Source organism: Doryrhamphus excisus, chromosome 3 (genome assembly GCF_030265055.1).
Source record: "Doryrhamphus excisus isolate RoL2022-K1 chromosome 3, RoL_Dexc_1.0, whole genome shotgun sequence".
Taxonomy (NCBI): domain Eukaryota; kingdom Metazoa; phylum Chordata; class Actinopteri; order Syngnathiformes; family Syngnathidae; genus Doryrhamphus; species Doryrhamphus excisus.
Window position 1 is genome coordinate 5,043,159 of NC_080468.1, and position 24,079 is coordinate 5,067,237.

General features: G+C 39.8%; 2 protein-coding genes and 1 long non-coding RNA gene across 11 annotated transcripts in view; 1 reads left to right on the top strand and 2 right to left on the bottom strand.

The window, feature by feature from the left end:
- LOC131126073 (uncharacterized) overlaps nucleotides 1–8,651 on the bottom strand; it is a 31,632-nt gene extending 22,981 nt beyond the window's left edge. For 2 of the 3 annotated variants that reach the window (XR_009129110.1, XR_009129109.1), the window contains exons 1-3: nucleotides 7,327–8,651; nucleotides 4,980–5,093; nucleotides 4,753–4,801 (exon numbers count right to left, since the gene is read on the bottom strand). This is a non-coding gene — a long non-coding RNA (uncharacterized LOC131126073). The remainder of the gene's footprint in view (nucleotides 1–4,752; nucleotides 4,802–4,979; nucleotides 5,094–7,326) is intronic. The other variant, XR_009129111.1, reaches the window with a different exon arrangement.
- On the top strand, nucleotides 1–23,101 carry tnn (tenascin N). The gene is given in 16 exon segments (XM_058068223.1): nucleotides 1–27; nucleotides 4,644–4,823; nucleotides 4,908–5,540; nucleotides 8,969–9,102; nucleotides 9,166–9,295; nucleotides 10,287–10,469; nucleotides 10,547–10,636; nucleotides 13,030–13,293; nucleotides 15,705–15,968; nucleotides 18,417–18,547; nucleotides 19,005–19,143; nucleotides 19,231–19,382; nucleotides 19,465–19,561; nucleotides 20,892–21,056; nucleotides 21,155–21,318; nucleotides 22,781–23,101. Coding segments are annotated over 15 exon segments (2,913 nt in total). The 5' UTR covers nucleotides 1–27; nucleotides 4,644–4,645; the 3' UTR covers nucleotides 22,970–23,101.
- LOC131126072 (uncharacterized protein KIAA0040) overlaps nucleotides 9,535–24,079 on the bottom strand; it is a 20,002-nt gene continuing 5,457 nt past the window's right edge. For 2 of the 7 annotated variants that reach the window (XM_058068243.1, XM_058068239.1), the window contains 4 exons: nucleotides 22,761–22,906; nucleotides 20,887–21,005; nucleotides 18,877–19,093; nucleotides 16,363–18,519 (listed from right to left, as the gene is read on the bottom strand). The gene's annotated coding sequence lies outside the window, so the exon portion shown is untranslated. Of the gene's footprint in view, nucleotides 15,907–16,362; nucleotides 18,520–18,876; nucleotides 19,094–20,886; nucleotides 21,006–22,760; nucleotides 22,907–24,079 lie in introns of those variants that run through there. The other 5 variants (XM_058068241.1, XM_058068242.1, XM_058068240.1 and 2 more) reach the window with 5 other exon arrangements.

Here is a 24,079-nt window from a genome sequence, read left to right on the forward strand (position 1 = left end):
TCACAAGAAGGATTTCTATCATCAAGGGTAAGACAGTAGTTATTAGAATTTCATTCAGTTATCCAGTTGTTTTGGATGATTTAATGTAATGGGTTTTTTTTCATGACTTTTCTATATTTTAGTTTTTTTTCTAATTCATATACATTATAAATGAATAAAAAAGTGATTTTTTTTTTAAACATAATATGATCCAATACAAGAGCTGCATTAACATCCCTTACAATCTTACACAATGCTCAGTTGTGGTTAAAACCCTCAGAGAGTTATTCAATGTATTGGTTTATGTATTTGTATATTTCTGTGCTTGCAATTTGTCCTTGAATCCTACTGACAGGTGTTTCCAATATCTTTCTCCTCTTATGAAGCTAAAAGGCAATCAACTCCACTTTTATCTACACCATATCATGAAATTCTGATTATTCTGATAATTGCAGAGTTCACTTTAATGTCAGTAAAGTGAAAACTGTAGCGTTAAACAGTATAAATCTTACAAATTTTTAATTCAAGATAATTTTGCGGGAGAAAAATATGCCTCAAATTCATCGTCAAAACTTCATCTAAAAGATGTAGTTTGTTTTGCTTTTTCCTTGGCTTTTTTCCCTTTTTGTGATGCCACTGCAGAAGGGAACGAGTGATGACCAAAGGAAAAGTGTAGTGGAAACCATAGAAGTACAAATGTAACTTATTGCGGTCTGGCTGTGCAAACACAATCAATATCAATTATGAAAATGGATGCTGATGTAAAATGAATATAGCTCAAAGTTTATGTTAAAATGTTCCTTATAAATTAATCCAGTTAATAAAGGTTTTATGATGCAGCTGTGATGGACATTAATTTAAAGAGAAATTAGGCTTTTATTTATGGTATAATGATATGAATATCCTGTTAATCGCCTCATTGCGCGAGAAAAAAATATTTTTTACCTGTCAAGGCTCATTTCCCTTAAGGTGCTAACACATGAAAGTATAGATATTTCTAACAAAAGTAACAAAGAGCAGGTTTGATTCGCTCGGGACTGCAGAGCCAGCAGATTTACATTTAATGCTACTGTGCATGGCTCAGGGGACCTACAGAAGCCCTGGAAATGACTTCCAGATGTGGGCCCTCTGCCATGCTCAGCACGGGAGAGAGGGGAGACAGAGAGACCCACATCCCAGAGTGGGCGGCTTATAAAAAACACCTTCAGGTTGCTTACTGCGGTGGCTTTCAAGGAAGCCTCTCAGCCACAGCTCAGGAGCTTTTTCTCCCAGCGCTGAGGTTTTCACCTGGCAGAACCTGATGCCCTTAGACGATAAACGCTTTCAGGTTGCCTGCTCTGTCTGCCGGGCTTGAGGCTTACGATTTTAGGCCTCCTGGTTGGGTTTCCAGTATACAGCGAAAGAGGAAGGAAAGGTAACCACAGCCATTTGAATGTTTAACGATGCACATAAGTGATGACCGTACAGCTCACCTTTGTAAACGCACTCTCATCAAGGTTTGAAAAAGCCGGCAAAACAGTTTCAGCATCTGATGGATCTGATGTTTTTATTTGTAAAACGTGTTGTCTGCTTCACCGGCGGCCCCTTTCCGTTTTACAGTGTGTGCGTTCACACTTGAAGCGTTCCAAAGTTGTGAGAGCATACACAAACAAACACACTGACATCTGTCACCGCTTGTCAAGCCTGTGGATCCAGGCATGGTGGCCACACACAATGCAGTAAACATTATCTTTTTCGGATCAACACACACATCACACGCAGACAACATGCATTTCACAGGCCTGCTGAAATAGTTCCTTTTTGACACGGAGAAGGAGTTATTGTCAGGAGAGGAATGTGTTACCGTGAATAGGGACACTGGAGCCAGGTTGAAAAGCTAATGTACCATCACTCTTCAGTCCATGCCTTTTGCCGCATCAACTTTTAATAACTTTAGATACGAGATGGATTAGCTACAAAAAAAATCCAGAAAAATCCCATTGGCCAATGTAATACCAAAGTTTCTTTGTCAATGGTTTTACTCTTGTACTTCTGAACCGCTGCACACAAAAGGATGTGAATTTGGCAAAACATGCACCCCTACTGTACTATAATTTTTCTGACAAATACACCATATGGTGGCTCTGGTATTAAACCTCATAAATCAGATTGACTTGAAATATCTCACACAGCTCGATGGGTTGTACAAAACAGTCGTTATCTGAATCACCACTAAATTTGGTACATTTTTTAAATACAGCATTTTTTTAAATATCGGTTTTCATAATCAGGGAAAAAAATCAAATACCGATATCAACCAATATCGCATTTTTATGCAGATATCAGGCCGATAATTATCAGTACTGATAATTATTGAACATCCCTACCTATTATATATGATATGCTTTTTGAGGCAATTTTTTCTCATGATTGTACAGTGCATTCCTATGTACCTCCCCTCTCTGGAGTCCTTTCTTCTGCTCAAAAAGTCCTAGTGGCTAAAAGGAACAAAGAAAAATGCCTGAAAGGCAGCAAACATCAAATAAAACTAACTATATAGGAACTATAATAGCGCTTGCAAAAGCATCTCTTCCTTCCACACATATGGACACGATAGAGCATCTGACTATCTTCCATATTATTCAATTATTCAAATGCCTTAAATTCTTTAGCATCTCTTCTCAACCTTCACATATTCCCATGAAACACAAAACACAAAAGTCAATGTGACGACTGCCACACACGTCACGAAAGACTGATGTCATGGTTTGGATCGCTCAAAGAGCCGGCAAAACTTTTCACCAATAGCAATTACACTGGTGGCGACAACGTACTGTTGTTTGAACTGATTCAGATATGTTTCCACCAAGCAGCAGTTCAGTTCACCACAGTATGGTTTGGAATGGTGAACTGCCTCGGGCTTGTGTTTCCACCGCAGGCAGATGGCCATAGAGTTGGGGCCAGCAATGAAAATAACGGGACATCGTAGCAAGGCAACAGTGTAACACACCAATGAATACAAAGAAGGACGCAGAATAGTAAACAAAAGGACAACAATAGATGCTTGTAAGTAACATTTGCTCAGTCCAGTACTGCCATTTAAATATTCCCTCTGCCTCCGTTTAAATATTTATGATGTCATCCTGCATATGGTGAGTTCTGCAGCTACAAGAGGATGAGCTGTTTGCCTAACAGCCATACTAGTCTAAAATGGCAAGAAGCTGCTTATATAACGGTGAACACGACAAAAACCAACGACATATGACAACTGCCAATCGCTATTCAAAGCTGGCAAATCTGAAATCTTGAACATGTCCAAAGTTTGGAATGGCTACCACCTTTTATCTACGTCTAGATACATCTGTAAATCATCATTTATAGTTGACATATAATATTATTATTACATCTGTTCTCTTTACCATCACTGGTACCCTTTGGTGGTGGCATCACAAAAACAACAAAAAAGCCAAAGAAAACTTCTAAGGCATGTTTTGTCTAATTTTTTTGGTTGATTTCCAAATTGTTGGACCCTCAAATTTGGTGGAAAATTTTGCATTTAATGAGGTATACATTTTCCACTTCAGCTCTTGATATACTGCAAGTTGTAAGACACTCCCAACCAATTGGGATCATAGATCCCTACTGAGAATCGCTATCAATCTGATAATAGTCTAATTATTGTGGCAGGGGAAAATCAGCAAGGTTATTGCAGCACATTTACCAAAGCTTGTGGGATTTCTTGCAGGGGAATCATTAGCAAATATCCTTTGTTTAAAGGTTTAGCTAAAAGAAAGAGAAGGAAGTTGGGATTTTTGAATGTCATGCAATGCTCATCAAATGTCTTTTGTTTTGTTACTTGCAGTGCCTACACAGTGCAGTTGCACAGCACTGCAAATTACAATCAACAATAATAAACATATCAGGGCAGAATTTTTGATAAAGCTCTTGTATTGGATCTCATGATGAAGCGTCACAGCGAGGCCCGATATAGCTAACCATCATCATATTAAAAATATGTGTATATCATTGGACCACACAAACCCAGAATATTCCCTCATTTTTAGAGCTACTAAAGCGTTTTTGAATGATGAAGTGACACTGCTTTTTTGAGAGTCTGTAATTATCCTCCTAGTGGAAGCCGCAGTAGGGATTTGGGTTCAAATGACTTCAGTTGGGCTAAACACAGTGACGTTATTGTGGAGCACTGCAGAAGTGAAGACCTACAATGTATGACTGAGCATAATTTAGGCAAAAAAGTGTCACTTATTTGGTGACAATGCTTCCTTTTCCTTTCCTGCCAGTAGGACATCTGACAGAAACTGCATGACTCCATCATAGTGGTGTCCAAACTACAGACGCAGGGCCATTTGTGGCCCTTGTTTTATTGGCATCATTGGTTGACTGGAGGTGTCTGTGCCAGTCCAGTCGGCTAAGAGATCTGCTGTCCATACTACAGATGTAATCACTGTGAAAAACAACAAATAGATTCTTTAATATTTTTTTCTATCTGCACTCTTGTCTGATGCCAGTTTTAATTTAGCAAAGAAAGGGTGCATGATTAGGATTTGATGGCAAATTACTGAACTAATTATATAGCTGAGTGGCACTGAAAAAGCTTCATTAGTGACTGCCTCCAAACTACGTATGACTATGAAAAATGAATTTGCTTTCATTTTATCATTTAGCCATGGCCGTTGGATTTTTTTGGAGGGCCCTGCTGGCCCTCATCTGCACCACGTTATACTTCAGTTTTGGCAGCAATGTGGACTCTCTTGGCCCTGAACAAGACCTTACCTTCAGCCATGTCTATAACATCGACATTCCAGGGGGATCCAGTTGCAAACTGCCAAACCAAGATGAAACAGGTGTAAAAACCTTTAAACACAAAAACGACTGCCTCTGAACTTCACTTCATTGTATTAAGGGTTACATTTGGTGATATGTTATAGGTCTACAGATGGAGAGCACCAAGAGTGGCGAGAACGACATCATCTTCAGACACAACATTAGGCTGCAGTCACCCAAATGTGACTGCGAGGAATCTGAGACTTTCAAGTCTCTCTTGTACAGAGTGAACGGCTTGGAGGAGGAAGTCAACTACCTGAAAACCCAATGTTCTCAGGGATGCTGTGGCACTGCAGGTAGAAACAAAAAAATAATACCTGAACTTGCTTGACGATGAAACTGCTTAATCATGACATCTTTAGGTGTGGACACAAGCTGCAGTGGTCATGGGGCATACCAACATGACACATGCAGCTGCCTCTGCTATCCAGGATGGGAAGCACCAGACTGCTCAGTATCGTCCTGTCCGGATGAATGCAACGACAATGGCCGCTGCGTGGATGGCAAGTGTGTCTGCCATCAGGGCTACACAGGCGACTACTGCGGCGAGCTGATGTGCCCTGACAACTGCAATGACAAGGGCCGCTGTGTTGACGGAAAATGTGTGTGCTTTCCGCACTTCACCGGCAACGACTGCAGTATCCAGAAGTGTCCAAATGACTGCAACACTAATGGCCGCTGTATAGACGGCCAGTGTGTGTGTGATGAGGGCTTTTACGGAGAGGACTGCTCGTTGGGTAAGCTACTGTATTTTGTTGTTTTTTTTTGTTTGTGCAATAATAATGGGGTACTTGGTGCAGCTCAACCTCCCATGGATGGTCTTATTTTGTACTCTTTAGACAGCAAACTATTGAGACTGGCTCAAGCGCCTCTGATGGCTGCAGCCAAGTAGTGCATTCAATTCCACTCATTTGTCAGAAATGAACAATTACTTAAATGACTAATTGGTTATTATTCGGATGAAAAGTGCAGGTAAAAAAAAAGCACCTGTAATCCTCAACAAACCACATTGTTTTTGGTTTACTTTGAGCTAGAATGCTTTCAAACTGGACCAAAGAAGCTCTGAATTCCCAACTGTCTTGAATTCTGCATAATCTCTCAGTGCAACCAACAGCATGGGTGCCAGGGTCGTGACCAATATCCTAAACTTTTAATATCCTGGAAAATATATTCTAGTTTTTTCATCATTTAGGTGTCCCTCATGCTAGTGGAAAAAACCTGCAGTTCTAAATCATTCCTTTCCTTTTTCAGGTTATGCTTGGAACAGAAGTACAGTATCCTAAATTTTGATTTCCATGCTTTTCCGTGCTGATCCTACCGCAAAGGAGACCACCTTCAGTTTTCAATTATGCTCGACAACCACACCCTAACCCTAAAAAGTAGGAAATCTTCCCGCGGATATAACTAAAATAGTCATGTTCCTTACGTTGAGAAACAATGACATCGTTATGTTTAGGTGTCATGATATTTTAGGTATATGTTTTATGTCACTGTGTAGTTTTACCACCCACCATGCACCAGAGTGGCCTACGTATACAGTCATGGTTGACTCTAAATATCTGCCAACGTGCTAAAATGGTCACAAAAAAAGCAAGTTCAAACATGATGTCATCACATCTTTACTCATTGTTAAATACCTACATATTTGGTATGCAAACAATCCAAGTTTATGACTGGTAGGGGGTCCTTTGAGTGGTCTGACCCCTGACAATTACTTCCTTCATTTGGCCTTCAAATATTGCATAATACCACAGTCTGTCTGTCTTATGGGTTTCCATCAAGCATTACCTTACATACTGTAGCTGTTCCTACGGCCTCAGGAGTGGAGAGCATAACTACATGTGGCAATTTATGTCCAGACAAGCAGAAAGGCTAGCTGTCAACGGTAACGAAAAGTCTAATACACACATTGAGGTTGAAGATTCCGGTTTGTGACAGGCAATTTCAGTTTATCAAAGTGCTCAGTACTGAAAACCCCCCAAAACAAAACAGATTTAAATAGCAAGTTGTGTGAATTCTCTGACACTCAATTCTGCTCTATGTTATTCTCTATTTTTACCCACAAAAATGTCGTAATATAATGTCTGATTCTCCATTAAATATTTTAGCTGTGTACCCCCTCCAGTTGCATATTTAGTGAAAAGAAGGTAGACGTGTGTATTAAGGCACTATACTGAAATTATTTAATAATGCTGCCATTTCTGATACCAAATATCCATGAGTGAGATCAGCGAGATCGATCACATGAATTAACTCTAACTCTAAACCAGGTCTAATGGTGACCCTGGCCAATAAGCACTCATTTTAAATAAATTGAAAAATGTACAGATATTTTCCTTGAGCAAAATTCTCACATTTCTGCTCCACAAAGCTTTATTTATTTAAATGTATCTATTCATCTACTATTAATCCACCACAGAGGTTGCCTCATTCATGGAAAGCCTTACTCTGGAGCGCTGCTGGCTGGCTGGCTGCTGTGTCTTGGCTGCTGTTATGTTACAGTACACCACCATAGTTACATACCTTCTTCTTCCTCATCCTCATCTCTGACGTTAGTTGTTCCATCACCTCCAATGAAGAGTTTTGCATGCTGATTAGCCACTGAGGACAGATGGATCTGCACCATTTGTAACTCGGTTCCATGAAGAACATGACAAAAGAGGAGAGAAAAATGTGTTAAAATTAGGGATGGCCGATGAAATCAGGCCACTGATAATATTGACCAGTTATCAGCATAAAAATATGATATTGGGAGACATTGGTGTCAGATTTTTTGCCCCCAAAATGAAATCCCATATTATAAAAACGCTATATAAATGAACATTTTAATGATGGCATGGCCAAGATGACATCACAGTGTGTTCACCTACATTGCAAGCCCACCTACTTTGTGCTTTCCACAAGCTCTTGTGGTCCTGGCCATTCTGACTGTACTGAAGACAGCTAGCTAGCTTCTCACGTTAGCCTCTGGGATGCTCGTTTATAGCCATTCAGTGAAGCACAAATTTGAAGGTCTTGACGTTCTTGCCAACTCGTCGATCTTTTTTGGTAGTGAATTCAAGTTCCCCCATGATAATATAAGGTACGGCATCTCCACTTCTTTGCTTGACATTCAACTTAGACGAGGAGCTGCCAACTTCATATCAGTGGGCAGACTGGGAATCACACCGATGCGACGTGTAAAAGATGACCTCATCAAACCGCCTCTCAAGCATGTAAACGAATGAGGTTTGCTAGAAGTTGGCTTACTCCTTCCATACATCAATTTTCTAGATATGCTGGCTATAAGAAATGATCAATTATTATTATTATTATGTTACCCATATCGATATCGGTATTGAAAATTGAGAGTTAGACAATATTGGACTTAAGTATTTTATTTGAATATCAATAGAATTTTTAAAAAATAATGAATTAACTTCACTTACATTCAAGTTAATGAGCTATAGCATTAGCAGTTTGCATCACAACCATCATTAAGCACAGTCACTGCTAAAGTTTCTCAAATCTCAAATTAGTCCTAGCTTGAATGATGCCCGGGACAGACTGAAGCTGTGACACCCCCACTCCCTGCTAATGAAATAACATGTTCTTGGATGTAATTGATCAAATATAATATTAACAATCAAATATATTTTATTTTTGAGCAACTACTGTTGTAATTTGCCTTTTACCTTGTAAAAAGGTACTGCCCCCTCACTCCTCAGTTTGGTTTGATCCAGATGACGTTTGAGCAGCATGAGGGCGCTCGTATCCCGCCTGTAGAGGGCGCCCATCTGCCACACATATGCAGTGACTTGATGAGGATATGAGCGCTGAGTATTGCCCATGTGGCCTGTAGCAAGAACTACCACTGATCTTGTTAGTTTCTCCGCTAATTTAAATAAGGACATTTCTGTTACAGTATATACTTTCATTCATAAAACATAACTTCCACACTTACTTCCTCTCAATGGACTCAATGAGGATCTCATGGCTGCCCACAAAATTGCCTGATAAAATTCAAACTTACCTAAAAACAAAGCTTCAGTAGGATTTATTACAATTGTAACCGACCATTCTATTATTTGTATTTCAATTCTGAGCAAAACCAGACACCTACTGGCAAAACGTAAAATCATTCAATCTTAAAAATCTGATGGTTTCTTTCTGTTCTTTTCTACAGTCATCAGTCCTCAAGGTCTAAGGTTGGTCCAGGTAACCGACGCCTCCCTCCTTGTGAACTGGGGCCCCGTTTCTGGGGCCGAGTATTACGTTTTAACCTATCATCCTAAAGGTCAAGGGACTGCCTTGAAGAAGGTATGTTTTCTCTATTATACAAACAAGTATGTTTATAATGACCCATATTTATTCTCATTTTAGGTTCAAGTTCGGAACACAGAAAGCTCCTACCTCATCAGAGGCCTGACATCTGGGCTTACTTACATTGTCCAAGTCCATGCTGTCATCAGAGGCATCCAAAGTGAATCAGATGACATTGAAGCTACCACAGGTGAGCCTGCAGGTTGTGTAGTGGTTCACGTAGACTGACTTTTATGTATTTGGTGCTGGTAAAATGAGCAGTGTTCAAACTGTAACGTACAACAGTTATGGAAGATGGCCTCCAGTCCTGTTATTAGACGTGGTTGGATGGCTTCCTACAATACTTACAATTAAGTAGTGTATGGAAAGTCTGTCAAAAACAACCACCAGAAAGTGTTTCATTAAGATCTGGTTTGTTAATGCTCAGAGTTGAAGGCTCATTATGAGGAAATGACTGCACGGATGTGTTTAATGTGAATCGGACTTCCTCACTGATGTGAAGGGAGACAGATGTGAGCAGAGAGACACACAGACCGGACAGATTGAGGCGGATTCTTAAACGTGATTACAGTTGCCATGGAAAACCAACACTTATACACTTGGTCTGGATTGTGAGTCTGCAAAGAAGAAGGCTCAGCAGAGGCAGACATTAAAATGTTGTATTCTTGTGTTTAACATAAGAACTATTTTTGTGTATTAGAAGAATGGCTACCCTGATTAGTCAATTAATCCATCGACTCTGAGGAACTGCTGGTTGATAAGTAGTGTCTAGAATCAGATGAGGAAAAATGGGGTGCACTTCAGCTTCAACCAGCAGAGGCACTAGTGTTGGCTAGTTTACTATCTCAACAACAACATGATGTCGGCGATGGGAAATTGAGCTATGTTCAAATGAACTTCCAATAGAACATTTAGAAATCCTTCCACCTCTTTTAAGTATTGCAAAATTATATTTTGAGGTCAATTTGCCACATCGCCAAGGAAGGATTTTTAATGAGTAGAACTACACTACACACATCATACAGAAACATGCTCTTAACATGATGCATTATGGGGATTTAACTGTTTTTGGCCTTGGAAAAGGTACAAACTGTGGTGCCCACTGATTAGTCCTGTTTAATAACATTAATATGTTATTAATATGTAGCATGCACCTTAAAGTCCATGTGTATCCTTTCTAGGGGTCTCAACAGTCAATGACATCCGAGTTCTTGACCAGACAGAAGTCTCCATCCAGGTGGACTGGAGCAACCCACGATCCAAGGTAGATTACTTCCGGCTGACACACACCGACCCATCAGGACAGGAGAAGGAGATGAGCGTACCGAGGAGCCAAGAGGCACGAACAAAACACACCATTACGGGTAAGGGGACAATGATGCTGACATTTATAAGAAGCAAATTTGAGATGGCAGTATGCTGACTGCATTCTTTTCTGCAGGTCTGTATCCAGGAACAGAATACCTGATTACAGTGCAGGCCGTTAAAGGAACCTCTGAGGGCAACCCTTCATCGGTCACAGGTTCTACAGGTTGGTGTCAGAACATTCATTATTACCTCCTCCAAGCACACGCATGTTAGTTGGCTGCTTTGTTGATGAGCAAGATTACACAAAACTGTACCACTGATTACTATGAAACATTTTTTGGATAACTGAAATATGTGCATAGCAAGAGCACATTTAATTTTGATGCAGACTGGATGAAAAATTTGGATAGAGTTGTTCATTTTTATCACAACTTTATGTAACTTTGATTACTGTTACATTTTGGAAAGAAGCCGCATAAAGGGCAGTATACATCAATATATTGGTGTTTTTACATTTATAATACCTTAGCTTTTGCTGTAGATAGTTGTTAGATTATATCATAACCCCCTTGAGACCTGGCAGCACCATAATATAATTTTTTGTTGCCGACCTGATTAAATGCAGATGGTATCTGTTTATGTTACTTACGGCCATTTGTGAATGGGACAAACCAGATAAACAGTTCATGGAACTGAAGCAACAAGGATACAGTATGTGCTTTTAATTGGTCTACTATAGACCTCGCCTTTTTGCCCTTGTAAAACAGCCCCAGAAATTAACAGGAAAATCAGAATCCTGTTGTATTTGACAACATACAATATAACTTTTACACACACGGCCAAAGATAACAGGACAATTAAAGAGTACAGTACCACCACCATGAGCTGTAATTATGGGTTAATGACGTAAAGGGCTGGAATTTACAAGCTCATAACATGGGCTATTTCGAATGGTGCGTGCTCACAGTGAGGGGAAACGTGATATGATTTGGTGTAACGACTACAAGATGCTAGCCAATGGTTGAGGTGATGTACTGGATCCATATGGTAATGTTGGACTTTGAGGGACATTTGTTTCGACTGGTTTTTAGAACACGAGTATAAATATTTATCATTTTGTATTTCAAATTGTTGCTGCTCATGAACTCATAGCTAATTTCATGGTTTTCAGTTGTATCATGTCAAAACATCATTCACCTGCTCATTTGGTGATTACATGTGATTATGAATGTATGTCAAATATCCTAATGAACAGACTCTGCCCATGCAAGAGGTGACCATCCTTCGTTTTAGGCTTTCCAAAGATAACTGAAGTGGATCATTATCGACTTGGAATCTTTTATCTATTGGCACCATCCAGCCATCCATTTTCAATATCGCTTGTTCTCACTAGGGTATGCTGGAGCCTATCCCAGGTGTCTTTGGGTGATAAGCGGAGTAGACCCTGGACTGGTCGCCAACCAATCACAGAGAACATATAGACCACAACCATCTGTACTCACATTCACACTTTTGGACAATTTAGAGCTTAGCATGAATATTTTTGGAATGACCAATTAATAAATAAGGTGAGGCTGCTTAAGTTTCCTCCCACATTTGTCATTTTAGGCAAGCATCTCAAATGGCCAACTTTGGGGAAAAAAACAGGCTAATCAAAGACACATGGAGTGGACCTATCCAAGCTGCTAACGTGCTAGAAGATATAAAACAGCTTACTGTAGCAGAGAAAAGGTAAAGTAAAGGGGGGAAAAAGGCTTACTCCTGCAGCTGCTCCTTATTTAGACCCAATTCAGTAGCTAGGCCCGTGTAAGCAATAGCACATGGATGAATGGATGGCAGAAGCAAATGTTGGGGGACACCTTACGTGGTCCAATGGGATCTGTCAAACCATCAAATCTGTCAGTGGTTAGAGTTAGTGTTTCACTGCGAGGAAACCACAAGCATAAAAGTGCAGATTACTCTTAATTAATTAATTTTATGTTCTGGTTAACTATCTCTGCTACAGATTATCATTAATGTTCATGGTGAACATCCATCCTTTTTGTGACTATTTCAGCTTTAGCTCATGAGCATGTGTTTATCACTGAACATAGCATTACAGCTGATGATTGGTGTTTACCACCGTGACTTGAAAGTACATTACACCTGTCGACTTGATGGGGATCCCAAGAGCGACATAAACATTTTACTCACTGCAACGGTTAGCTGACAAATAGCTTAAGGCCGTGAAATATGCTTTGGACCATCAAGCAGTGATACCGCAAGAGAGAGAAAAAGAAGAGGATGGAGTGGAGTTTTAACACATGGATATCATCAATCAATCTTCATCACTTTGACACAAGACGAACCTTGAGGTGCACCAAGGAATAAACCCTAATGATGATTGTTTTTACATTTCCCTCCACTTTCCCAGTCTCTGCGGGGTGCTTGTATACTTCCTCGCCATCATCAATCTTCTCTCAATACAAAGTGACACCCTGCATCATCATCATGGAAGGCCCACACAATTCCATGTGGTGTCACATAACCACAGACAAGACCCTCTCAGTACTGCTCAAAGTTTGCGAATCAACAGTAACAATAAAAAGCCATCTTACCTTCTTCTTACCTTCTCAGATATCGACGTTCCAAAAAACCTGATCGCCACTCAGGTAACAGAAGACACAGCTACAGTTTCCTGGGACAGGGTCCAGGCCCAAATAGATGGATACATGTTGAGCTACACATCAGATGCGGGCTCCAGTGTCGAAATCCCAGTTGGTCGTGACATGACCTCATACAGGCTAGTTGGCTTGAAGCCTGGTGTGGCCTACACCGTCTACATCTGGGCTTTCAGGAGAGACAAGGTCAGCAGGAAGAGTTCCACAGAAGCTGAGACAGGTAAGTTTAAATACTGTCCTGTTTATTTGATTTTTGCTTCACAAATATGGCATATAGTGTGTGGGGGCATGAAAGGTAGGGGGGACTTTCAATATTAGTTCAGAAGTGCCAGCATGTATGAATTTGTCATACTCAGCATGCAATGTCACTCATGAATATGCTTGCATGCTTCGCTGCTCTCTGTTTTGTTACATTCAAGTACACCATACTGTATGTTTACACAGTTCAACATGTTTGAAAAGGAGTAGGAAGAAGCGGAGCTTATTTAATCCTACCTCTTCTCCTTGTTTATTAATTGCTACAATTACTAATTTTTTGTTCACTTCCCATGTATCAGGTGATTTTCTAATAGGGGTAAAAGGATAAAATGTGTAATATTAAAGTTGGTTTGTAGATAGCTTATTAAGTGACAGAAATACATTGAACGTGGCCAATAACTTATTACTGAATCAATGTTCGCAAATTGCTCATGAACCACATAATTCCGTCCAAATTTTTGCTCCAGTACTCCAGTATTTATTTGAACGTAAAAACAAAATATTTTTCTTTTTAATTATTTTTGTCCTGTTTTATTACTGTAAACAAACACTGTACAGGCAAGATGGATGCAGGTGCACCACTTATAGAATGGATTGATAATACAAATAAACCACACCATATCATGAATACATAATATAGAGTAAAGTTTGACACAAACTTTGTGCTATAAAAACTAAATGCAAGATTTACAGTATGATAACCATTACATGAACTAGTTGTGTATTTTATATAGTACCAGGGGGGGCACTTGAAACAAAAAGGCAACTCACCATAATTGAACTGGACATCTTCCTGAGAGGGTGCTGAATTTCCCTCAAAATGTTGCCTTGCATGTGTATTTATGTTCTGCCGACTTGTATACTTATGTTAGAGAAGTTCTGCAGCTGTTTCTGTCTCCTTGCCTTTGCAAGAAGCTGATTTGTGAGGAATGGACAGCATGGTCAGGTTTGTTTGTTTGACACAACGAGCAGGCACATACAGTATTAAAACATTATTGCCACAGTACAGTCATACTAATACAATACAACAACTCTGTGTATGAACTCACACATACTGAGAGTGCACATTGATAAAAATGCCTGAAATTTATACATACTCTCTATTGCTACAATGTTATATTTGTGACACATCAATAAATCTACAAATTAATTAATTAATTAATTTTCTACCACTTATCTTCGCAAGGGTCACGGGGGTGCTGAAGCTTATCCCAGCTATCTTTGGGCGAGAGGCGGGGTACACCCTGGACTGGTCGCCAGCCAATCACAGGGCACATATAGACAAACAACCATTCACACTCACATTCATACCTATGGACAACTTGGGGTCATCAATTAACCTAGCATGTTTTTGGAATGTGGGAGGAAAGGACCAGATTACGAGGAGAAAACCCATGCATGCATGGGGAGAACATGCAAACTCCACACAGAGATGGCCGAGAGTGGAAACAGTCTCCTAGCTGTGAGGCCTGCGTGCTAACCACTCGACTGCCGTGCAGGCTATATTTATTATTATTTAATGAAAATATAATAATTCCAACAATGCAAAAAAATAATCCATCCATCCATTTCCTATACCCCTCCTCCTCATGTAGAGCTGGATGCACCCACTAACCTCTTAGTCCGGGAGGAGACAGAAACCAGCTTCAAACTGTCCTGGGATCAGGTCCAGGCAGAAATCGATGGCTACATCCTCACCTACACTTCTTTGGATGGCTCCAGTGGGGAAATCTCTTTGGAACCGGATGCTGCTTCTTACAGTCTGAGTGGTTTAAAGCCCGGTGTGGTGCACAATGTCTCCATCTTGGCTGTGAGGGGAAGCAAAGCCAGCAAGAAGACTTTCACACAAGCAGAGACAGGTTCCCTATCATTTTTTATGTATTTTCTTGGCCTAGCTGTAGGTGCTATTGACACATTTCCACTGACAAAAGTACTATGAGGTTTTAAATAGCAAAAATAATGGCATACGCGGAAGTTAGCTCAGTGAGTACTGCACTCCATAGTGTCTGCTTTGCTGCAGCAGTCCCCTCAGTCTTCTCTTGAATAAAAAGTGTCATGTGGAGATGTGATTCACAACGAGTTGAGAGTAGGTGGAACCAATCAGTTTATGCTCCACTCAACTCTTTAGCAACTTCTATAAGTGGCTTCCACAACCTCATTAATTAATTGATTATCATCCCAGGCCTATTAAGACATGAGACAATTTGTTTAAGAACAAAAATCCTGTTTTAATGATAATAATAATGACAACCGCCACCTTGCATCATAGGTATAAAGAGTCTGCTTCTTACTAATCCTCATGCTTGTTTAAACAATACAAACAACTGTTTGTAGCATTAACTGCCTCTACAACTAACATACGTATTCCCATAGAACTGGACGCTCCCGCTAACCTCTTAACCCGAGACCAAACCGAGACCAGCTTCAAGGTGTCCTGGGAGCAGGTCCTGGCAGATATCGACAGCTATGTGCTCACATACAGCTCCTCTGAGGGTGCTAGTGGGGAGATACGTGTCGGGCCTGAGGTTGATTCTCACAGTCTGACTGGTTTGAGGCCCGGTGTCATCTACATGGTCTATGTGTGGGCCGTCAAAGGGGACAGAAGAAGCAGGAAGATCATAGGACAAGCGGAGACAGGTTGAAAACATTTTAAATCTTGGGCACTATAGAATTTGAATAACAGTACAGTCAGGGCCGTTGACAGCTGCCCCCCCCCCCACACCATCATTATTATTATTATTATTATATGGTGTTATTATTATGAGCGATGTCTTTCAAAATCTGAACAATCTGATCACCACCAACAGTGATGTGTACAGTGTGTTTTTCGGTGTGTTTTATTTGTCCTTTCGTAAATGTCCTTTCCGTACTCACTTTAGATTACTTTAGTAGATTTACCTCCCCGCACTGCATTTAATGGTCTCAACATGTCTCTCTCACATATCATCATCCCTCTGTGTCGGCCTGAGCGCTCTCTGTATCCACCCACCTAGTAAGCCCTGTCTCACTCACAGCATGGTGCGCGCCGCCGAAATAGCAGATTTCCAGCGACTTTGCTTTTTCGTCTGTTTTTCTCTTTTCTTTTCTTTTCATTTTTTTGCTCCTGACTTGTACATGTTGGCAAACGGTCTCGCACGCTTATTGTCGCAGCGTTATCATCGAATCGTATCATGTTTTTTGTTTTTTTTTGGGGGGGGTGTAAGCCTTAATCAGACCAAACTATTTGTGCATGAGGAGTGGTAGGGGGATTCTTGACTATTTTCAAAGACAATAAAGGCAAAAGAACCTTGCATGTAAATATTGCACATTTTCTCCCCCAAATCATTTTGAAATGAAACAGAATGATTAATCACACTTTCATGTGGGACCAGTTCTGCCCCCCTGTCAACGGCCCTGGGTACAGTAGATGAATTTATATCTGTTCCTTGGAGATTTTCCATGCTAAATGACTTGCTTTTACATGTAAAAGCCAAATCTACCTCCATAAAACTCTTATAGCTTTGCAGCTATAAATTTATTTCACTGATTGCTGTCAACTTCAGTACTTCTAGAGCTTCAGTGTATATATAATCCAGCATTGTATATATATACATATAAGTATTATATGTATATATATGTATTTTTGCTTTTTATTTTGTTTTGTTACAGTATTTTCAATGTAATTTTTTAAAATGTTTTGATAAATTTCATTTTAAAACATCCAAAACAAGAGCAACAAGACCACCCCCAATCCAGTTAAACAGGACATTTTGGAGTGACCTTTTATTGTGGCCAATCTAAGGCACAACTGTGCAATAACCAAGCTGTCTCATCAGCATCTTGATATGCCACACCTGTGAGGTGGATAGACACATGAAGTGTGGAACAGAACAGGTTCCACACAACAGCATTTTCAAGCATAAAAATGGCAAAATGAACTAAAATAATACATTAATAATAATAATTAATAATACATTAAAGACATAGCCCACAACAAGCTAAAACTCAACTTTGATATGAATCATGAATGATCAATGCTCACTACCACAGATTTAGACAGATTTGTGCGATTTGTGTGATTTATAGTCCTTTTGTGTACATACGCAAAACATATCAAATTAATATCAACCGTTGTAAAGGCACCATTAATAATACAGTACAGCTTTTCTATTGAATTGAATTAGATTTTGTAGGTGTACCACTTGGAGGCATACACGCCAAGCATTCCAAATTTCTCGGATTTATCGCACTGCACATATCATTCATTCATTTTAAAGTCACAGCACATCGAGCAGGAAGTAGCAGAATCCTTTATTTTGGCAAGGAAGCCTTCTCAGAGGTCGGCTACAGTATGTTGTGTAGCTGAGTGTGGGTCAATAGCAGCAGCCACATGCTGGAGGACTTACTGTAGAACAAATGTTGCTTTGTGGCATGCAAACGTGTCAGGTGAAAAGTCACAACTGGGCCTTTTTTTGATTCGCTCGTAAACTGACAGTTTTGGACCATAAAAATGTCTCGTTTTATCCATCAGTGGTCACATCTTTAATTTGACTTTATTGATTTATGAGGTGTAGACATTGGACTTTGTAGTAGTGGACCATTCTGTTTGTATTGGCAAAGTTCATATTTTATTTATTTTATGTTTAATTAAGTAAGTTTTCATGATTATGTTGCGCATTAAGAGTGTTTAATCTTGAAGATCTCAATTTTTATATTGCTGTTCCTGTTCCAGCTGTGTGAAAACCTGTGAATATCTGTGCGTGTCAGAATGAGAAAGCGGGAATTTATTCCTGGTTATATGTATTTTGGTACTTTGGATACTGTTTTATCATGTTTAACTTTCTCTTTCAATTTGAAATGAAATTAATTTGCAGACTGAAATCATAGCGACTGCAAGTAGACAAAAATGAAGCTCAAGTTCAACCCATTCAAACGGAATGATGTATAGGTACATTTTTAACTCTAATTGAAATAGAAAACCATGCAAAGTATAGGCATGATAGCAATTTCAAGCTTTGCAGTCCCAAAATCCAAACTATAATGAAGTGCAATATTCCTTACTTGCATGAATTATTGATGTGACACCTGCTGTGATTTATCTGACAGATATCGATGCTCCCAGGGACTTGCAGGCTTTGGATGTGACCATGGATTCAGCCACGTTGACCTGGATTCCTCCTCTAGCTGACATTGAAGGCTACATCCTCACCTATAGGGATGAGGAGGGCAATATGGAGGTGTGTTGAAACAATGAAACAACATTGGGTCTCCAATGCACAAACCTTAAATGTATTTTCTGTAGACTCTATTTTTTTATATAAATAATAAATCTTTCAGCGGAATTAGTATCTTCAATCTTTTCAATATGCACCAGCTAAAAAAAATACCATCTTGAAGAAGGGCTGCCATTCTGTGCAAGGCTGACCTCTGGTGGCCATTAAGTGCACAAACATATTACAGTTGTCGTTAGCGATTCTACCTATTTGTTGTAATTTTGAGTGTACAACTAGAACTGTCATGACATTGACATAGTGGTAGAGTGGTTAGCACTGCAGCCTCACTGCACCTGTTCTGTTCCAGTGTTCTTCTGTGTGGAGTTTGCATTATCTCCAATTCATCCTGCATGACTCTTTGGATTCTTTGGTGAAACAGTTGCTTTTATCTTCATCACTGTTGTTTTTATTTTGTGCTCAGGCTGTTGAGAAGCAGCTCGGCTCCAGAGACAGCACCTTTGCCTTGTCTAGTCTCCAGGTGGGCAAGAGGTACATTGTCAGCATCATCGCCTACAGAGGCAACAAGAGGAGCAAAGTGGCTGAAAGCATCTTCAAAACAGGTCTGTGTGTTTGTAAACATCAGACAAGATGATTTTGTACATTCTAACGTTTTGGACCTATCTTCATCAATATATTATACACTGTAGTTGGCATCCTGTATCCCTTCCCTATGGACTGCCTTCAGATTATGAAGAATGGCAACAAGAAAAGTGGCATCTACACAGTGTATATCAACAATGAGCGCTTCAAACCAGTGGAAGCCTATTGCGACATGGATGCTGATGGAGGCGGATGGCTGGTATACTGTCCCCTTTTTTAGGCCATAACATTAGGTGTACCTGTATCAAAAATGCTAATTTGAATAAATGGTGGTCTTCCAGGTGCTGCAGCGTCGTAACAGCGGACAACTGGATTTTATGAAACGTTGGAGACATTACACGGCTGGTTTTGGCAACATGACGGATGAGTTTTGGATTGGTAAGGTGTAGTGTTGTCAAAATGAAACTTAAGAATAGTCAGTGTACAGCTTGTGTAGCAGTGTCTGAAAATGACTCAACATACGGGCATTATTGTTTAAATAGCTGGCATGCCAAGTCAGTTTAACAAGCACAGCGTCTGCAGAACGCATGCATTACTCTATTGTAGTTTTTCAAACATTAATTCATTTATAAATTATACTGTCATCGTTCACTGCCAAGGCATAAGCAAACTAAGCACCTGCTTAGGAGCCAGTGACCAGTAGGGGGCCCTGAAGAGCATTCATTCATTTTCTACCATTTCAACCATTCACACTCACATTCATACCTATGGACAATTTGGAGTCGCCGATTAACCTGCATGGAGTACCCGGAGTACCTGGGGAAAACCCACGGGGAGAACATGAAAACTCCACACACAGATGCAGAGGGTGGAATGGAACTCCGGTATCCTAGCTGTGTGGCCTGCACACTAACCAGTCCTCACTGTGCAGACACCCCAAAGAGCATTCATTCATTCATTCATTCATTTTCTACCGCTTTTCCTCACGAGGGTCACAGGGGGTGCTGGAGCCTATCCCAGCTGTCTTTGGGCAAGAGGCTTCACCCTGGACTGGTTGCCCACACAGAGATGGCTGAGGGTGGAATTCAACCCTGGTCTCCTAGCTGTGAGGTCTGCGCGCTAACCACTAGCCCGCCGTGCCGCCACCCCAAAGAGCAATTAACTTAATTTTTTTAAAAAAAGTTATTTTTTCCATATGTGAGGGCCTCATAATCAAATTTTGCTTAGGGCCCCAAGGAGGCTTGGGGCGGCCCTGTTCACTGTGGCCTATTAGTAAAAAAAAACAACAATATGCATATTTAAGCAAATTTAGCATTTTCAAGCATAAAAATGGCAAAATGAACTAAAATAATACATTAATAATAATAATTAATAATACATTAAAGACATAGCCCACAACAAGCTAAAACTCAACTCTGAACCCGGAACGTCACTTCCTGTCCGCTCCCTTATAAGGTAAACTGTCTTATTTTCTCTGATCTATATCTACTATATTGGCTAATACGAATGTAAATGTGCCAACATGGGTTTTATTTCCTGTCTAGATGGCTGTAAAAATTTTAAAACTTAACTTAACTTTTCTATGCCATAACTACAAAAATATTACATACACAGAAGGAAGTTTACTTTGTGGAAATCCAGTTTGCTGCTTAGACCCATCAACACATTACAGATGACTGTATTGCTATGCAAGCTGTAAACTGACTACCGTAAAGTATATCAATGCATTGGCCTTTGAGAAGACAGATTTGATCCTTTATTACCTCAGGACTGGATAAGATCTACGAGCTGACCAACACTCCCACCCAGTACGAGCTGAGGTTCGACTTGGGCCAAGGCTCCGAGAGGGCCTACGCAGTCTATGACAGCTTCAAGGTCGCCCCTGCCAGGCAGAAGTTCAAACTCACCATTGGCAACTATAGAGGCACAGCAGGTGAACTTCACATGCACATATAAAAAAAATCCTTTAATTTATTTTAAAAGATAGCTTGAGTTGAGGCCTTAATATGCTTCTTTTGCCCTGTTGTCCAGGTGATGCCATGACCTACCACCAGGGCTGTGCCTGGACCACTGTCGACTCAGATAATGACATCGCCCTGGGGAACTGTGCCCTCACGCACCGTGGAGCCTGGTGGTACAAAAACTGTCACCTGGCCAACCTCAACGGCAAATGGGGCGACACTAGGCACAGTTTGGTGAGTGCACTTCACTACATGCATGTCAACAAAATATACCTCAAAAGTCAAACAGAACTCGGAGTTCAAACTTTGTTTTGGTGAAAATGTGATGATAACCAAAGAACCAATATTTCTAGGTACTGTGACATGGGAAAAAACTGACAATTAATCCTGGTGTCCTCTCCAGCTTGTATCTATCAATCAATCTATCAATTTTCTTTGCCAACTATCCTTACTAGGGTTGTGGGGTGCTAGAGCCTATCCCAGCTAACTGTGGGTGAGAGGCATGGTACAGCTGTATTATTTCTTTACATAATAGACAGTGAATGTTTTATACTGTACTTGTTTTATACTACAACCTCTTGGCATTTACAATTAATTTGGTTATGACATTCATGTAAATATGTTGAAAATTAACTTGTGTTATCTACTTACACATTAGTTTGATAGCGGCATAGACAGGTGAAATCCACATGAATATCTATACTGCAGTGCTATGTGCACGGCGCAGCAGAACACATGCAGTACCTTTTAAAGGCCACAAGGTGACATCTTCCTGTTCCTTCTCCATTACATACTGTATCTGTCAATGGCTGAGTACTTTTACTTTATTTTAGTTTTTGTTACAGAATAAGAAGAATGAAACATGGCTAAGAAAGCATTTATCCTGGCAATAATTTCAGGCTAAAGTCACTGGCTTAACATTTTCTTTGAATCTCAAAGAAGTTGTACGTCAACTAATAGCATTGCAATATTTTGGGGCAAATTTTAATCAAACTCCAAATAGTTCATATTTCATAGCAATCATTTTCATGAAATGAATATACAGTCGTCTTGCGACTTCACTCTTATCACGGTTTTTCACAATACATAAATTGTGCTGTTTTGTGGTTGAATGCAGGCACTTGCAGTTGTGCTATAATATGGCATATTTACATCTGTATTGTTTGCAGATGTTCATCAATATGCATTGTACCTAAGAAATAAGAACGTTGTTCGAATGTTGAACGAACAATGTTTTGCCAAAATTAAGCATTTGAGTGCATTTTCACGGTTCAAATGTTGCCTTCTACCTGTTGCGTTTTTTCCATGCAGTAAATAAATGAAAACTACATAAATGATTGCGGTTTCATGGTTGACTATGGTCTATTATTTGTCAAAAAATATTGAAAGGCAAGGCAAGTAGCATATAGTATTCTGGCCACTAGGTGTCAGTAATGTTACATTGATGACATGCCATTAGATTACCTTTGCACTGCATGGGGGGCAATAGGGCTGTTATTTCATGTCTACGGGCCTCTCAAAATGTTAAAAACATATTTATTACAAAGTAAACAGGTTTTCGATGCTCCAACTACAAAAAACATAATATTGATAATATATTCTATATAACATTGAATCCTACTTGGCGGAAATTCACTTGTCATATTCCTGTCTGGTTCACTGTATTCTGTCATTACTTTTCCTTCCTTGCTCTCAGGGGATCAACTGGGAACCGTGGACGGGCCACCTGGCATCCCTGGACTTCACCGAAATGAAGATCCGGCCTGTAGGAAAGTTCTCCAGCAGGAAGAGGCGGTCGTTGATGATGACCAGAGAGAATAGTCTAAAGAAAGACAACATTCAATATGACACGTCCAAACTATTGGGAGAGTCTTTGTTTACTTGAAAAAGAGTTCAATCATTACCATTTCTTAGCATAACGCAGTGTTGATGATGGGGCTGTGCGTACTGGAAAGCAGTGCACATAGTCCCTTGCTCTTTGTACTGTTTCCTACTAAAGCCTTCATAAAGGAACTGTTTTGTGTGGTTAGTCGAGTCATTTAATCAATTTCAAGGATGAATGCGATTGTGTGCGAACAAAAAAAAAGTGTGTTGAAGTTATTTGGATCTCTAATTGAAGTGTGTGTACAAAAGTCACTAATTTGACTTGTTGTTTAAAAACATTTGGTAAATTCTTCTCTGATGATGCATTCCCTTTAAAAAGTAAAGGTGGTGTTATTTGAGTAATATTTTCATAGAAACAGAAGCATTATTTTCCTATATTTAGGAGTTTTCTCATAATATCATGAGGAGCAACATTGAGGTCATTAAAATGTTTTAGGGTCCACCATCAGGTGATTTTTTTAACTGATGAGTGTTTCATCAAAACTGACGGAACAACTCAAGAGGAAGTGACTGTGTTCTTGTCTGTGTTCGTCTTTCCAGATAGTTTCCCAAATTTAAAATAGCCTGGTCGTCTCTGTCTGGATGGGTGCTATTTTTACAACTGGGTCATGTACAACATTTAAACACTAAAAGCTACCATTCATCGTCGCACCCTGACATGCAGAAAGTTAACACATTCAAATTGATTAAATTGTCATTTTACCTGACATTATAAACAAAATAGGACTTTAAAATGACGTTAAGCTTGTTTGCACCACAGTAATTGAATAACTTAGACGTCTTATAATGGCCTCCACCTCTATTGTGTTAGTCTTGTGTACGTTCTGTATATATAGTGTGTGTCCCTGTGTGTGTGTGTGTCACATTGACGAATAGACCGAGCGTGGGCTCAGCCTGAGCTATTTTTTCCATGCGAGTTTTACCTCTAATAAGGCAGTGTTTGTTTAAACTCCTGGAGTCTGAGCACTTCATGGAAAGCACACAGCAGTCAGAGAACATAATGAAAAAAAAATACAAAAAGACATGTCTGCAAACTGAGACCAATTACTTACACACTGAAATGATCTCTAATGGCTTGTTGGGGGATATTCTGGTGTTAGTTTGGGAGAAA